Raw genomic sequence first — 16,380 nt, 5'->3', positions numbered from 1 at the left:
TAAGGGAGGATGTTCCGAGGTGGTTAACGTCCTTACCCCTACTTATTACAGCTTGACAAAGGGAACACACGGCTTGACACCTGTTGTCCGCATTTCTGGTGAAATACCTCCACACCGAAGAGCTGATTTTTTTGGTATTTTCACCTGGCATGTCAACGGCCATATTCCTCCCACGGACAACAGGTGTCTCCCCGGGTGCCTGACTTAAACAAACCACCTCACCATCAGAATCCTCCTGGTCAATTTCCTCCCCAGCGCCAGCAACACCCATATCCTCCTCATCCTGGTGTACTTCAACACTGACATCTTCAATCTGACTATCAGGAACTGGACTGCGGGTGCTCCTTCCAGCACTTGCAGGGGGCATGCAAATAGTGGAAGGCGCATGCTCTTCACGTCCAGTGTTGGGAAGGTCAGGCATCGCAAACGACACAATTGGACTCTCCTTGTGGATTTGGGATTTCAAAGAACGCACAGTTCTTTGCGGTGCTTTTGCCAGCTTGAGTCTTTTCAGTTTTCTAGCGAGAGGCTGAGTGCTTCCATCCTCATGTGAAGCTGAACCACTAGCCATGAACATAGGCCAGGGCCTCAGCCGTTCCTTGCCACTCCGTGTGGTAAATGGCATATTGGCAAGTTTACGCTTCTCCTCCGACAATTTTATTTTAGGTTTTGGAGTCCTTTTTTTTCTGATATTTGGTGTTTTGGATTTGACATGCTCTGTACTATGACATTGGGCATCGACCTTGGCAGACGACGTTGCTGGCATTTCATCGTCTCGGCCATGACTAGTGGCAGCAGCTTCAGCACGAGGTGGAAGTGGATCTTGATCTTTCCCTAATTTTGGAACCTCAACTTTTTTGTTCTCCCTATTTTATAGGCAGAACTAAAAGGCACCTCAGGTAAACAATGGAGATGGATGGATTGGATACTAGTATACAATTATGGACGGACTGCCACGGTTAGGTGGTATAAAAAAACCACGGTTAGGTGGTATATATTATAATAATAATACAATTATGGATGGACGGACTGCCTGCCGACTGCCGACACAGAGGTAGCCACAGCCGTGAACTACCGCACTGTACACTGGTTGATAAAGAGATAGTAGTATACTCGTAACAACTAGTATGACACTATGACGACGGTATAAAGAAAGAAAAAAAAATACCACAGTTAGGTGGTATATATTATAATAATAATACAATTATGGATGGACGGACTGCCTGCCGACTGCCGACACAGAGGTAGCCACAGCCGTGAACTACCGCACTGTACACTGGTTGATAAAGAGATAGTAGTATACTCGTAACAACTAGTATGACACTATGACGACGGTATAAAGAATGAAAAAAAACCCACGGTTAGGTGGTATATATTATAATAATAATACAATTATGGATGGACGGACTGCCTGCCGAGTGCCGACACAGAGGTAGCCACAGCTGTGAACTACCGCACTGTACACTGGTTGATAAAGAGATAGTAGTATACTCGTAACAACTAGTATGACACTATGACGACGGTATAAAGAATGAAAAAAAAACCACGGTTAGGTGGTATATATTATAATAATAATACAATTATGGATGGACGGACTGCCTGCCGACTGCCGACACAGAGGTAGCCACAGCCGTGAACTACCGCACTGTACACTGGTTGATAAAGAGATAGTAGTATACTCGTAACAACTAGTATGACACTATGACGACGGTATAAAGAAAGAAAAAAAAATACCACAGTTAGGTGGTATATATTATAATAATAATACAATTATGGATGGACGGACTGCCTGCCGACTGCCGACACAGAGGTAGCCACAGCCGTGAACTACCGCACTGTACACTGGTTGATAAAGAGATAGTAGTATACTCGTAACAACTAGTATGACACTATGACGACGGTATAAAGAATGAAAAAAAAACCACGGTTAGGTGGTATATATTATAATAATAATACAATTATGGATGGACGGACTGCCTGCCGACTGCCGACACAGAGGTAGCCACAGCCGTGAACTACCGCACTGTACACTGGTTGATAAAGAGATAGTAGTATACTCGTAACAACTAGTATGACACTATGACGACGGTATAAAGAAAGAAAAAAAAATACCACAGTTAGGTGGTATATATTATAATAATAATACAATTATGGATGGACGGACTGCCTGCCGACTGCCGACACAGAGGTAGCCACAGCCGTGAACTACCGCACTGTACACTGGTTGATAAAGAGATAGTAGTATACTCGTAACAACTAGTATGACACTATGACGACGGTATAAAGAAAGAAAAAAAAATACCACAGTTAGGTGGTATATATTATAATAATAATACAATTATGGATGGACGGACTGCCTGCCGACTGCCGACACAGAGGTAGCCACAGCCGTGAACTACCGCACTGTACACTGGTTGATAAAGAGATAGTAGTATACTCGTAACAACTAGTATGACACTATGACGACGGTATAAAGAATGAAAAAAAAACCACGGTTAGGTGGTATATATTATAATAATAATACAATTATGGATGGACGGACTGCCTGCCGACTGCCGACACAGAGGTAGCCACAGCCGTGAACTACCGCACTGTACACTGGTTGATAAAGAGATAGTAGTATACTCGTAACAACTAGTATGACACTATGACGACGGTATAAAGAATGAAAAAAAAACCACGGTTAGGTGGTATATATTATAATAATAATACAATTATGGATGGACGGACTGCCTGCCGACTGCCGACACAGAGGTAGCCACAGCCGTGAACTACCGCACTGTACACTGGTTGATAAAGAGATAGTAGTATACTCGTAACAACTAGTATGACACTATGACGGTATAAAGAATGAAAAAAAAACCACGGTTAGGTGGTATATATTATAATAATAATACAATTATGGATGGACGGACTGCCTGCCGACTGCCGACACAGAGGTAGCCACAGCCGTGAACTACCGCACTGTACACTGGTTGATAAAGAGATAGTAGTATACTCGTAACAACTAGTATGACACTATGACGACGGTATAAAGAAAGAAAAAAAAATACCACGGTTAGGTGGTATATATTGTAATACAATTATGGATGGACGGACTGCCTGCCGAGTTCCGACTGCCGACACAGAGGTAGCCACAGCCGTGAACTACCGCACTGTACTGTGTCTGCTGCTAATATAGACTGGTTGATAAAGAGATAGTATACAATACATACAACAATATACTACTATACTGGTGGTCAGGCACTGGTCACCACTAGTCACACTGGCAGTGGCACTCCTGCAGCAAAAGTGTGCACTGTTTAATTTTAAATTAATATAATATTATGTACTCCTGGGGGCTCCTGCTATAACAACCTGCAGTGCTCCCCAGTCTCCCCCACAATTATTATAAGCTTTGCCTTTTATACATTGATGTGCAGCACACTGGGCTGAGCTGAGTGCACACAGACTGAGTCACACTGTGTGACTGGCTGCTGCTGTGTATCGTTTTTTTTCAGGCAGAGAACGGATATAGCAGAGAACGGATATATTATATTAAAATAAATAAAAGTTAACTAACAACAACTGCACTGGTCACTGTGGTAAACTCTGTCTGACTCTGCACAATCTCTCTCTCTCTTCTAATCTAATTTCTAATGGAGAGGACGCCAGCCACGTCCTCTCCCTATCAATCTCAATGCACGTGTGAAAATGGCGGCGACGCGCGGCTCCTTATATAGAATCCGAGTCTCGCGAGAATCCGACAGCGTCATGATGACGTTCGGGCGCGCTCGGGTTAACCGAGCAAGGCGGGAGGATCCGAGTCTGCTCGGACCCGTAAAAAAAACATGAAGTTCGTGCGGGTTCGGTTTCAGAGAAACCGAACCCGCTCATCTCTAGTTGACCTAACTTTTGTCATCCTAAAGACCGGATACCGGCCCAGCTTCTCCCGTAGAAACTTATGTGAAACATTTGTAATTTGGAGGCTGAATTGTCCACGTTGGGGTTCTGCTGTCACATTCGTGGTGGCGCTGGCAGTGTCTGTAATTCCTTCCCACACCCTGCCCGGATGACAGCGGGAACATCTGACATTTACACCAGAACCTGTTGTTGTCCGTGTGTTTCTATATTAAGAACAAGCTCTCTGCTTCTTATATATCTATGCTCCATCCGTGCCAGGGGCCGAGCTGTGACTGGCGTCAGGGAGAGGACACAGCTGCGGATTCTGTACGGCCGGACAGCAGGTACAGTTCCCCTATATCGGCAGTCTGTGTGTATAGGGATCATTGGCTGTCTGCGTTATCTGATTAGAACTGTACTTATTATAATTATTCCTATGACGCCACAAAGGTCCCATAGCACCGCACACGCACTAGGGGTGAAACATGACCGTTACACGGGTACAGATGAATGCAGCTAGCACAGAGCGTTACACGTTACTACAGTCATAGAATAGTTATAGAAAAGTCACACGTTAGTGAGTATGGGGTCAATGTACTAAACCGTGGAGCGAGATAAAGAAAGGAGAGCTAAAGTAGCAGCCAATCAGCTCCTAGCTGCCATGTTACTGGCTGTGTTTGAAAAATGACAGCTAGGAGCTGATTGGCTGGTATCTTATCTCTCTCCACTTTATCTCTCTCTCCAAGGCTTAGTAAATAGACCCATAAACTATATACTTGAACACAGGAGCCAGCTGCAGCGCCATGTAAACTGGGTTCTGCGTCTATATAGAAACATAAGGAGAGTTCTACCCTGAGTACGAAGAGGTGCTGGGGGCAGGGAGGCTTTTACCCCAGTGCCGGCTCCCACGTCGATGTGTCTTTCCTAGGGCCAGGCTGAGATATCGCTACAGGACAGGGTGGCTGTCACGGGCATTTGTGGATGAGTTTGTGCTAAATGACATTTAATATGGTATCAATACAATGGCGGGTCATTCAGACCCGATTGCTGCTGTGCGTATTCGCACAGCAGCAAACAGGTCTGAACTGCGCCGGCGCATGCCAGACAGCCGACTGTCTTTAGCTAGCGATCGCCTCTGCCTGTTTGACAGTCAGAGGCGGTTGCTGGGAAGGAGGGGGCGCGCTGGCGGCGTTAAGCCACCGTTTAAGGGGCGCGGTCCATCCAATGCAGGTGTGGCCGTACCATGCGGGGGCGGGCCGCAGTGGCTGCATGACGTCACACGCAGCCGCTGCGACACGGGCAGCGCCGAGTAGATCCTGGCCAGAGCGCAGGAGCTGCACTGGCCGGGAGCTACTCCTGAAATACAAAAGCATCGCCGCTGTGCGATGCTTTTGGACTTCTGTGACGGGGTCGGCACTGACATGTGGAGCGGGCTAGCGCTGTGCTGGGCGTCCCCCCGCATGTCAGTGTGCCTGATCGTAGCTGTGCTAAACTTAGCACATCTACGATCAGCTCTGAATCACCCCCAATATCCTATATTGGCCCTCATTCCGAGTTGATCGCTCGCTAGCTGCTTATAGCAGCCGTGCAAACGCTAAGCCGCCGCCCTCTGGGAGTGTATCTTAGCTTAGCAGAAGTGCTGCAAAAATAGATTGTGCTGTTTCTGAGTAGCTGGAGACTTACTCCTAGCTAGCGATCACTTCAGTATATTTAGTTCCTGGTTTGACGTCACAAACACGCCCTGCGTTCGGCCAGCCACTCCCCCGTGTCCCCAGCCACACCTGCGTTTTATCGGGCACGCCTGCGTTTTTACACACACTCCCCGAAAACAGTCAGTTACCACCCAGAAACGCCCACTTCCTGTCAATCACTCTGCGGCCAGCAGTGCGACTGAAAAGCGTCGCTAGTCCTTGTGTGAAACTGCATAGTCTTGTGTGAAAGTACATCCCGCGTGCGCACTGCGCACCATACGCATGCGCAGAAATGCCGCTTTTTTACTTAATCACCGCGCTGCGACAGAAAGCAGCTAGCGATCAACTCGGAATGACCCCCATTGTGTAGAAAAAGGGCAATGCCTGCAGTAGTAACACTATCACTCTACACAATGGGGGCTACAGGTATAAACACTGGTGCGTGACTTACGCCTGGTGCGAGTCCTGCTGTCTTTGACCTGGACGCACCTGTAAATGCAGCACACAGTATATATGCAAGAACAATGGGCCTAATTCAGACCTGATCGTAGATATGCTACATTTATCACATCTATGATCAGGCACACAGACATGCGGGGGGACGCCCAGCACAGCGCTAGTCCGCCCCGCATGTCTGGCCCTCCCCCCACAGAAGTACAAAAGCATCGCACAGCGGCAATGCTTTTCTAATTCAGGAGTAGCTCCCGGCCAGCGCAGATCCTGCGGCTGGCCGGGAGCTACTCATCGCTGCCCGGGTCGCAGCGGCTGCGTGTGATGTCATACAGCCGCCACGGCCCGCCCCCGGAGCGGTCCGGCCACGCCTACATTGGCAGACCGCGCTGCCGTCCCGCCCCCTCCCGCCCAGCGACCGCCTCTGCCTGTCAATCAGGCAGACGCGATCGCAGAGCTATGACGGCCGTCGGCACAGCACCGATCAGTCCTGAATTAGCCCCATTGAGCAAAGGCGTCCAGCTTCAGTTTCATCTTCCCCATAGGTAATGTCCATTTACTGTCTTGTCAGGTCCTGGGCAACAAATGGGATATTCCGCATCCGCCACTTTTATGTCATTTTCCCCGTAAGATTCAGCAACTGATTCATTGATTTTACTTTGACGTTTCCTTTCATTTTCTTTTATTTACGTAATGTGGAAACTCCTCACACTGTCACATGCCCCACTTATATCTGGTACCGCTAGCCGCCACGGGATGTGTATGTTATACGGTGTGATGTCACTACTGATGTATATGGCTTATATTGCCTTTCTGTCTCCCTGTTTCAGGACTGGAAGATGAGAGTGAGGCCTCCAGACTGTTATTCTGCCACTATAGCCCTCTTCCTATCTGTAGCCCATGTCCTCCTCATGCAGGTTATATGACTGTATTCTGCCTCTATAGCCCCCCCCCACACACACACCTGTAACCCAGCTCCCCCTCATGCAGGCTGTGTGACTGGTATTCTGCATCTATAGCCTCCTCCTGCCTGTAACCCCGCTCCCCCTCATGTAGACTATGTGACTGTTATTCTGCCTCTATAGCCTCCTCCTGCCTGTAACCCCGCTCCCCCTCATGTAGACTATGTGACTGTTATTCTGCCTCTATAGCCTCCTCCTGCCTGTAACCCCGCTCCCCCTCATGCAGGCTGTGTGACTGTTATTCTGCCTCTATAGCCCCCTCCTCCTGCCTGTAACCCCGCTCCCCCTCATGCAGGCTGTGTGACTGTTATTCTGCATCTATAGCCTCCTCCTGCCTGTAACCCCGCTCCCCCTCATGCAGGCTGTGTGACTGTTATTCTGCCTCTATAGCCTCCTCCTGCCTGTAACCCCGCTCCCACTCATGCAGGCTGTGTGACTTTTATTCTGCCTCTATAGCCCACTCCTGCCTGTAACCCCGCTCCCCCTCATGCAGGCTGTGTGACTGTTATTCTGCCTCTATAGCCCCCTCCTGCCTGTAACCCCGCTCCCCCTCATGCAGGCTGTGTGACTGTTATTCTGCCTCTATAGCCCCCTCCTGCCTGTAACCCCGATCCCCCTCATGTAGGCTGTGTGACTGTTATTCTTCCTCTATAGCCCCCTCCTGCCTGTAACCCCGCTCCCCCTCATGCAGGCTGTGTGACTGGTATTCTGCCTCTATAGCCCCCTCCTCCTGCCTGTAACCCCGCTCCCCCTCATGCAGGCTGTGTGACTGTTATTCTGCCTCTATAGCCCCCTCCTGCCTGTAACCCCGCTCCCCCTCATGCAGACTGTGTGACTGTTATTCTGCCTCTATAGCCCCTCCTCCTGCCTGTAACCCCGCTCCTCCTCATGCAGGCTGTGTGACTGTTATTCTGCCTCTATAGCCCCCTCCTCCTGCCTGTAACCCCGCTCCCCCTCATGCAGTCTGTGTGACTGTTATTCTGCCTCTATAGCCCCCTCCTGCCTGTAACCCCGCTCCCCCTCATGCAGACTGTGTGACTGTTATTCTGCCTCTATAGCCCCTCCTCTTGCCTGTAACCCCGCTCCCCCTCATGCAGGCTGTGTGACTGTTATTCTGCCTCTATAGCCCCCTCCTGCCTGTAACCCCGCTCCCCCTCATGCAGGCTGTGTGACTGTTATTCTGCCTCTATAGCCCCCTCCTGCCTGTAACCCCGCTCCCCTCATGCAGACTGTGTGACTGTTATTCTGCCTCTATAGCTCCTCCTCCTGCCTGTAACCCCGCTCCCCCTCATGCAGTCTGTGTGACTGTTATTCTGCCTCTATAGCCCCCTCCTGCCTGTAACCCCGCTCCCCCTCATGCAGGCTGTGTGACTGTTATTCTGCCTCTATAGCCCCTCCTCCTGCCTGTAACCCCGCTCCCCCTCATGCAGGCTGTGTGACTGTTATTCTGCCTCTATAGCCTCCACCTGCCTGTAACCCCGCTCCCCTCATGCAGACTGTGTGACTGTTATTCTGCCTCTATAGTTCCTCCTCCTGCCTGTAACCCCGCTCCCCCTCATGCAGGCTGTGTGACTGTTATTCTGCCTCTATAGCCCCCTCCTCCTGCCTGTAACCCCGCTCCCCTCATGCAGACTGTGTGACTGTTATTCTGCCTCTATAGCTCCTCCTCCTGCCTGTAACCCCGCTCCCCCTCATGCAGTCTGTGTGACTGTTATTCTGCCTCTATAGCCCCCTCCTCCTGCCTGTAACCCCGCTCCCGTCATGCAGGCTGTGTGACGGTTATTCTGCCTCTATAGCCCCTCCTCCTGCCTGTAACCCCGCTCCCCCTCATGCAGGCTGTGTGACTGTTATTCTGCCTCTATAGCCCCTCCTCCTGCCTGTAACCCCGCTCCCCCTCATGCAGGCTGTGTGACTGTTATTCTGCCTCTATAGCCCCTCCTACTGCCTGTAACCCCGCTCCCCCTCATGTAGGCTGTGTGACTGTTATTCTGCCTCTATAGCCCCCTCCTGCCTGTAACCCCGCTCCCATCATGCAGGCTGTGTGACTGTTATTCTGCCTCTATAGCCCCCTCCTCCTGCCTGTAACCCCGCTCCCCCTCATGCAGGCTGTGTGACTGTTATTCTGCCTCTATAGCCTCCTCCTGCCTGTAACCCCGCTCCCCCTCATGCAGGCTGTGTGACTGTTATTCTGCCTCTATAGCCTCCTCCTCCTGCCTGTAACCCCGCTCCCCCTCATGCAGGCTGTGTGACTGTTATTCTGCCTCTATAGCCTCCTCCTGCCTGTAACCCCGCTCCCCCTCATGCAGGCTGTGTGACTGTTATTCTGCCTCTATAGCCTCCTCCTGCCTGTAACCCCGCTCCCCCTCATGCGGGCTGTGTGACTGTTATTCTGCCTCTATAGCCCCCTCCTGCCTGTAACCCCGCTCCCCCTCATGCAGGCTGTGTGACTGTTATTCTGCCTCTATAGCCTCCTCCTGCCTGTAACCCCGATCCCCCTCATGCGGGCTGTGTGACTGTTATTCTGCCTCTATAGCCCCCTCCTGCCTGTAACCCCGCTCCCCCTCATGCAGGCTGTGTGACTGTTATTCTGCCTCTATAGCCTCCTCCTGCCTGTAACCCCGCTCCCCTCATGCAGACTGTGTGACTGTTATTCTGCCTCTATAGCCCCTCCTCCTGCCTGTAACCCCGCTCCCCCTCATGCAGACTGTGTGACTGTTATTCTGCCTCTATAGCCCCTCCTCCTGCCTGTAACCCTGCTCCCCCTCATGTAGGCTGTGTGACTGTTATTCTGCCTCTATAGCCCCCTCCTGCCTGTAACCCCGCTCCCCCTCATGCAGGCTGTGTGACTGTTATTCTGCCTCTATAGCCCCCTCCTCCTGCCTGTAATCCCGCTCCCCCTCATGCAGGCTGTGTGACTGTTATTCTGCCTCTATAGCCTCCTCCTGCCTGTAACCCCGCTCCCCCTCATGCAGGCTGTGTGACTGTTATTCTGCCTCTATAGCCCCTCCTGCCTGTAACCCCGCTCCCCCTCATGCAGGCTGTGTGACTGTTATTCTGCCTCTATAGCCTCCTCCTGCCTGTAACCCCGCTCCCCCTCATGCAGGCTGTGTGACTGTTATTCTGCCTCTATAGCCCCTCCTGCCTGTAACCCCGCTCCTTCTCATGCAGACTGTGTGACTGTTATTCTGCCTCTATAGCCCCCTCCTGCCTGTAACCCCGCTCCCCCTCATGCAGGCTGTGTGACTGTTATTCTGCCTCTATAGCCTCCTCCTGCCTGTAACCCCGCTCCCCCTCATGCAGACTGTGTGACTGTTATTCTGCCTCTATAGCCTCCTCCTGTCTGTAACCCCGCTCCCCCTCATGCAGGCTGTGTGACAGTTATTCTGCCTCTATAGCCCCTCCTCCTGCCTGTAACCCCGCTCCCCCTCATGCAGGCTGCGTGACTGTTATTCTGCCTTTATAGTCCCCCTCCTGCCTGTAACCCCGCTCCCCCTCATGCAGGCTGTGTGACTGTAATTCTGCCTCTATAGCCCCTCCTCCTGCCTGTAACCCCGCTCCCCCTCATGCAGACTGTGTGACTGTTATTCTGCTTCTATAGCCCCCTCCTGCCTGTAACCCCGCTCCCCCTCATGCAGACTGTGTGACTGTTATTCTGCTTCTATAGCCCCCTCCTCCTGCCTGTAACCCCGCTCCCCCTCATGCAGGCTGTGTGACTGTTATTCTGCCTCTATAGCCTCCTCCTGCCTGTAACCCCGCTCCCCCTCATGCAGACTGTGTGACTGTTATTCTGCCTCTATAGCCTCCACCTGCCTGTATCCCCGCTCCCCCTCATGCAGGCTGTGTGACGGTTATTCTGCCTCTATAGCCTCCTCCTACCTGTAACCCCGCTCCCCCTCATGCAGGCTGTGTGACTGTTATTCTGCCTCTATAGCCCCCTCCTGCCTGTAACCCCGCTCCCCCTCATGCAGGCTGTGTGACTGTTATTCTGCCTCTATAGCCTCCTCCTGCCTGTAACCCCGCTCCCCCTCATGCAGTCTGTGTGACTGTTATTCTGCTTCTATAGCCCCCTCCTCCTGCCTGTAACCCCGCTCCCCCTCATGCAGGCTGTGTGACTGTTATTCTGCCTCTATAGCCTCCTCCTGCCTGTAACCCCGCTCCCCCTCATGCAGTCTGTGTGACTGGTATTCTGCCTCTATAGCCCCCTCCTGCCTGTAACCCCGCTCCCCCTCATGCAGACTGTGTGACTGTTATTCTGCTTCTATAGCCCCCTCCTCCTGCCTGTAACCCCGCTCCCCCTCATGCAGGCTGTGTGACTGTTATTCTGCCTCTATAGCCTCCTCCTGCCTGTAACCCCGCTCCCCCTCATGCAGACTGTGTGACTGTTATTCTGCCTCTATAGCCTCCACCTGCCTGTATCCCCGCTCCCCCTCATGCAGGCTGTGTGACGGTTATTCTGCCTCTATAGCCTCCTCCTACCTGTAACCCCGCTCCCCCTCATGCAGGCTGTGTGACTGTTATTCTGCCTCTATAGCCCCCTCCTGCCTGTAACCCCGCTCCCCCTCATGCAGGCTGTGTGACTGTTATTCTGCCTCTATAGCCTCCTCCTGCCTGTAACCCCGCTCCCCCTCATGCAGTCTGTGTGACTGTTATTCTGCCTCTATAGCCCCCTCCTCCTGCCTGTAACCCCGCTCCCGTCATGCAGGCTGTGTGACTGTTATTCTGCCTCTATAGCCCCCTCCTGCCTGTAACCCCGCTCCCCCTCATGCAGGCTGTGTGACTGTTATTCTGCCTCTATAGCCTCCTCCTGCCTGTAACCCCGCTCCCCCTCATGCAGTCTGTGTGACTGTTATTCTGCCTCTATAGCCCCCTCCTCCTGCCTGTAACCCCGCTCCCGTCATGCAGGCTGTGTGACTGCTATTCTGCCTCTATAGCCCCTCCTCCTGCCTGTAACCCCGCTCCCCCTCATGCAGGCTGTGTGACTGTTATTCTGCCTCTATATCCCCTCCTCCTGCCTGTAACCCCGCTCCCCCTCATGCAGGCTGTGTGACTATTATTCTGCCTCTATAGCCCCCTCCTCCTGCCTGTAACCCCGCTCCCCCTCATGCAGGCTGTGTTACTGTTATTCTGCCTCTATAGCCCCTCCTCCTGCCTGTAACCCCGCTCCCTCTCATGCAGGCTGTATGACTGTTATTCTGCTTCTATAGCCCCCTCCTGCCTGTAACCCCGCTCCCCCTCAAGCAGGCTGTGTGACTGTTATTCTGCCTCTATAGCCCACTCCTGTCTGTAACCCCGATACCCCTCATGCAGGCTGTGTGACTGGTATTCTGCCTCTATAGCCCCCTCCTCCTGCATGTAACCCCGCTCCCCCTCATGCAGGCTGTGTGACTGTTATTCTGCCTCTATAGCCCCCTCCTCCTGCCTGTAACCCCGCTCCCCCCTCATGCAGGCTGTGTGACTATTATTCTGCCTCTATAGCCCCCTCCTCCTGCCTGTAACCCCGCTCCCCCTCATGTAGGCTGTGTGACTGTTATTCTGCCTCTATAGCCCCCTCCTGTCTGTAACCCCGCTCCCCCTCATGCAGGCTGTGTGACTGTTATTCTGCCTCTATAGCCCCTCCTCCTGTCTGTAACCCGCTCCCCCTCATGCAGGCTGTGTGACTGTTATTCTGCCTCTATAGCCCCCTCCTGTCTGTAACCCCGCTCCCCCTCATGCAGGCTGTGTGACTGTTATTCTGCCTCTATAGCCACCCCACCTGCCTGTAACCCCGCTCCCCCTCATGCAGGCTGTGTGACTGTTATTCTGCCTCTATAGCCCCCTCCTCCTGCCTGTAACCCCGCTCCCCCTCATGCAGGCTGTGACTGTTATTCTGCCTCTATAGCCTCCTCCTGCCTGTAACCCCGCTCCCCCTCATGCAGACTGTGTGACTGTTATTCTGCCTCTATAGCCTCCACCTGCCTGTATCCCCGCTCCCCCTCATGCAGGCTGTGTGACTGTTATTCTGCCTCTATAGCCTCCTCCTGCCTGTAACCCCGCTCCCCTCATGCAGGCTGTGTGACTGTTATTCTGCCTCTATAGCCCCCTCCTGCCTGTAACCCCGCTCCCCCTCATGCAGGCTGTGTGACTGTTATTCTGCCTCTATAGCCTCCTCCTGCCTGTAACCCCGCTCCCCTCATGCAGTCTGTGTGACTGTTATTCTGCCTCTATAGCCCCCTCCTCCTGCCTGTAACCCCGCTCCCCCTCATGCAGGCTGTGTGACTGTTATTCTGCCTCTATAGCCTCCTCCTGCCTGTAACCCCGCTCCCCCTCATGTAGGCTGTGTGACTGTTATTCTGCCTCTATAGCCCCTCCTCCTGCCTGTAACCCCGCTCCCCCTCATGCAGGCTGTGTGACTGTTATTCTGCCTCTATAGCCCCCTCCTGCCTGTATCCCCGCTCCCCCTCATGCAGGCTGTGTGACTGTTATTCTGCCTCTATAGCCCCCTCCTCCTGCCTGTAACCCCGCTCCCCCTCATGCAGACTGTGTGACTGTTATTCTGCCTCTATAGCCTCCTCCTGCCTGTAACCCCGCTCCCCCTCATGCAGGCTGTGTGACTGTTATTCTGCCTCTATAGCCCCCTCCTGCCTGTATCCCCGCTCCCCCTCATGCAGGCTGTGTGACTGTTATTCTGCCTCTATAGCCCCCTCCTCCTGCCTGTAACCCCGCTCCCCCTCATGCAGACTGTGTGACTGTTATTCTGCCTCTATAGCCTCCTCCTGCCTGTAACCCCGCTCCCCCTCATGCAGGCTGTGTGACTGTTATTCTGCCTCTATAGCCTCCTCCTGCCTGTAACCCCGCTCCCCCTCATGCAGGCTGTGTGACTGTTATTCTGCCTCTATAGCCTCCTCCTGCCTGTAATCCCGCACCTCCTCATGCAGGCTGTGTGACTGTTATTCTTCCTCTATAGCCCCTCCTCCTGCCTGTAACCCCGCCCCCATCATGCAGACTGTGTGACTGTTATTCTGCCTCTATAGCCCCTCCTCCTGCCTGTAACCCCGCTCCCCCTCATGCAGGCTGTGTGACTGTTATTCTGCTTCTAGAGCCCCCTCCTGCCTGTAACCCTGCTCCCCCTCATGTAGGCTGTGTGACTGTTATTCTGCCTCTATAGCCCACTCCTGCCTGTAACCCCGCTCCCCCTCATACAGGCTGTGTGACTGTTATTCTGCCTCTATAGCCCCTCCTCCTGCCTGTAACCCCGCTTCCCCTCACGCAGGCTGTGTGACTGTTATTCTGCCTCTATAGCCCCCTCCTGTCTGTAACCCCGATCCCCCTCATGCAGGCTGTGTGACTGGTATTCTGCGTCTATAGCCCCCTCCTCCTGCATGTAACCCCGCTCCCCCTCATGCAGGCTGTGTGACTGTTATTCTGCCTCTATAGCCCCCTCCTCCTGCCTGTAACCCCGCTCCCCCCTCATGCAGGCTGTGTGACTGTTATTCTGCCTCTATAGCCTCTCCTGCCTGTAACCCCGCTCCCCCTCATGCAGGCTGTGTGACTGTTATTCTGCCTCTATAGCCCCTCCTCCTGTCTGTAACCCGCTCCCCCTCATGCAGGCTGTGTGACTGTTATTCTGCCTCTATAGCCTCCTCCTGCCTGTAACCCCGCTCCCCCTCATGCAGGCTGTGTGACTGTTATTCTGCCTTTATAGCCCCTCCTCCTGCCTGTAACCCCGCTCCCCCTCATGCAGGCTGTGTGACTGTTATTCTGCCTCAATATAGCCCCTCCTCCTGCCTGTAACCCCGCTCCCCCTCATGCAGGCTGTGTGACTGTTATTCTGCCTCTATAGCCCCCCCACCTGCCTGTAACCCCGCTCCCCCTCATGCAGGCTGTGTGACTGTTATTCTGCCTCTATAGCCCCCTCCTGTCTGTAACCCCGCTCCCCCTCATGCAGGCTATGTGACTGTTATTCTGCCTCTATAGCCCCCCCACCTGCCTGTAACCCCGCTCCCCCTCATGTAGGCTGTGTTACTGTTATTCTGCCTCTATAGCCTCTCCTGCCTGTAACCCCGCTCCCCCACATGCAGGCTGTGTGACTGTTATTCTGCCTCTATAGCCCCCTCCTCCTGTATGTAACCCCGCTCCCCCTCATGCAGGCTGTGTTACTGTTATTCTGCCTCTATAGCCCCCTCCTGTCTGTAACCCCGCTCCCCCTCATGCAGGCTGTGTGACTGTTATTCTGCCTCTATAGCCCCCCCACCTGCCTGTAACCCCGCTCCCCCTCATGTAGGCTGTGTGACTATTATTCTGCCTCTATAGCCCCCTCCTCCTGCCTGTAACCCCGCTCCCCCTCATGCAGGCTGTGTTACTGTTATTCTGCCTCTATAGCCCCTCCTCCTGCCTGTAACCCCGCTCCCTCTCATGCAGGCTGTATGACTGTTATTCTGCTTCTATAGCCCCCTCCTGCCTGTAACCCCGCTCCCCCTCAAGCAGGCTGTGTGACTGTTATTCTGCCTCTATAGCCCACTCCTGTCTGTAACCCCGATACCCCTCATGCAGGCTGTGTGACTGGTATTCTGCCTCTATAGCCCCCTCCTCCTGCATGTAACCCCGCTCCCCCTCATGCAGGCTGTGTGACTGTTATTCTGCCTCTATAGCCCCCTCCTCCTGCCTGTAACCCCGCTCCCCCCTCATGCAGGCTGTGTGACTATTATTCTGCCTCTATAGCCCCCTCCTCCTGCCTGTAACCCCGCTCCCCCTCATGTAGGCTGTGTGACTGTTATTCTGCCTCTATAGCCCCCTCCTGTCTGTAACCCCGCTCCCCCTCATGCAGGCTGTGTGACTGTTATTCTGCCTCTATAGCCCCTCCTCCTGTCTGTAACCCGCTCCCCCTCATGCAGGCTGTGTGACTGTTATTCTGCCTCTATAGCCCCCTCCTGTCTGTAACCCCGCTCCCCCTCATGCAGGCTGTGTGACTGTTATTCTGCCTCTATAGCCACCCCACCTGCCTGTAACCCCGCTCCCCCTCATGCAGGCTGTGTGACTGCTATTCTGCCTCTATAGCCCCCCCACCTGCCTGTAACCCCGCTCCCCCTCATGCAGGCTGTGTGACTGTTATTCTGCCTCTATAGCCCCCTCCTGCCTGTAACCCCGCTCCCCCTCATGCAGGCTGTGTGACTGTTATTCTGCCTCTATAGCCTCCTCCTGCCTGTAACCCCGATACCCCTCATGCAGGCTGTGTGACTGTTATTCTGAATCTATAGCCCCTCCAGCTTGTAACCCCGCTCCCCCTCATGCAGGCTGTGTGACTGTTATTCTGCCTCTATAGCCTCCTCTGCCTGTAACCCCGCTCCCCCTCATGCAGGCTGTGTGACTGTTATTCTGCCTCTATAGCCCCTCCTCCTGCCTGTAACCCTGCTCCCCCT

At 53.3% G+C, this 16,380-nt stretch overlaps 1 protein-coding gene across 2 annotated transcripts in view; it reads left to right on the top strand.

Moving 5' to 3' along the window:
* The first annotated feature begins 4,120 nt into the window (after window positions 1-4,120).
* Window positions 4,121-16,380, top strand: part of ART1 (ADP-ribosyltransferase 1) — a 78,438-nt gene continuing 66,178 nt past the window's right edge. For both annotated transcript variants that reach the window (XM_063950862.1, XM_063950861.1), the window contains exons 1-2: window positions 4,121-4,226; window positions 6,854-6,940. In XM_063950862.1, the coding sequence (XP_063806932.1) occupies window positions 6,863-6,940 (78 nt within the window). In that variant the 5' untranslated portion in view covers window positions 4,121-4,226; window positions 6,854-6,862. The remainder of the gene's footprint in view (window positions 4,227-6,853; window positions 6,941-16,380) is intronic.

Source organism: Pseudophryne corroboree, chromosome 2 (genome assembly GCF_028390025.1).
Source record: "Pseudophryne corroboree isolate aPseCor3 chromosome 2, aPseCor3.hap2, whole genome shotgun sequence".
NCBI classification, from domain to species: Eukaryota; Metazoa; Chordata; class Amphibia; order Anura; family Myobatrachidae; genus Pseudophryne; species Pseudophryne corroboree.
The sequence above is the reverse complement of the archived record's forward strand: the minus strand, read 5'-3'. Positions and strand labels throughout refer to the sequence as shown.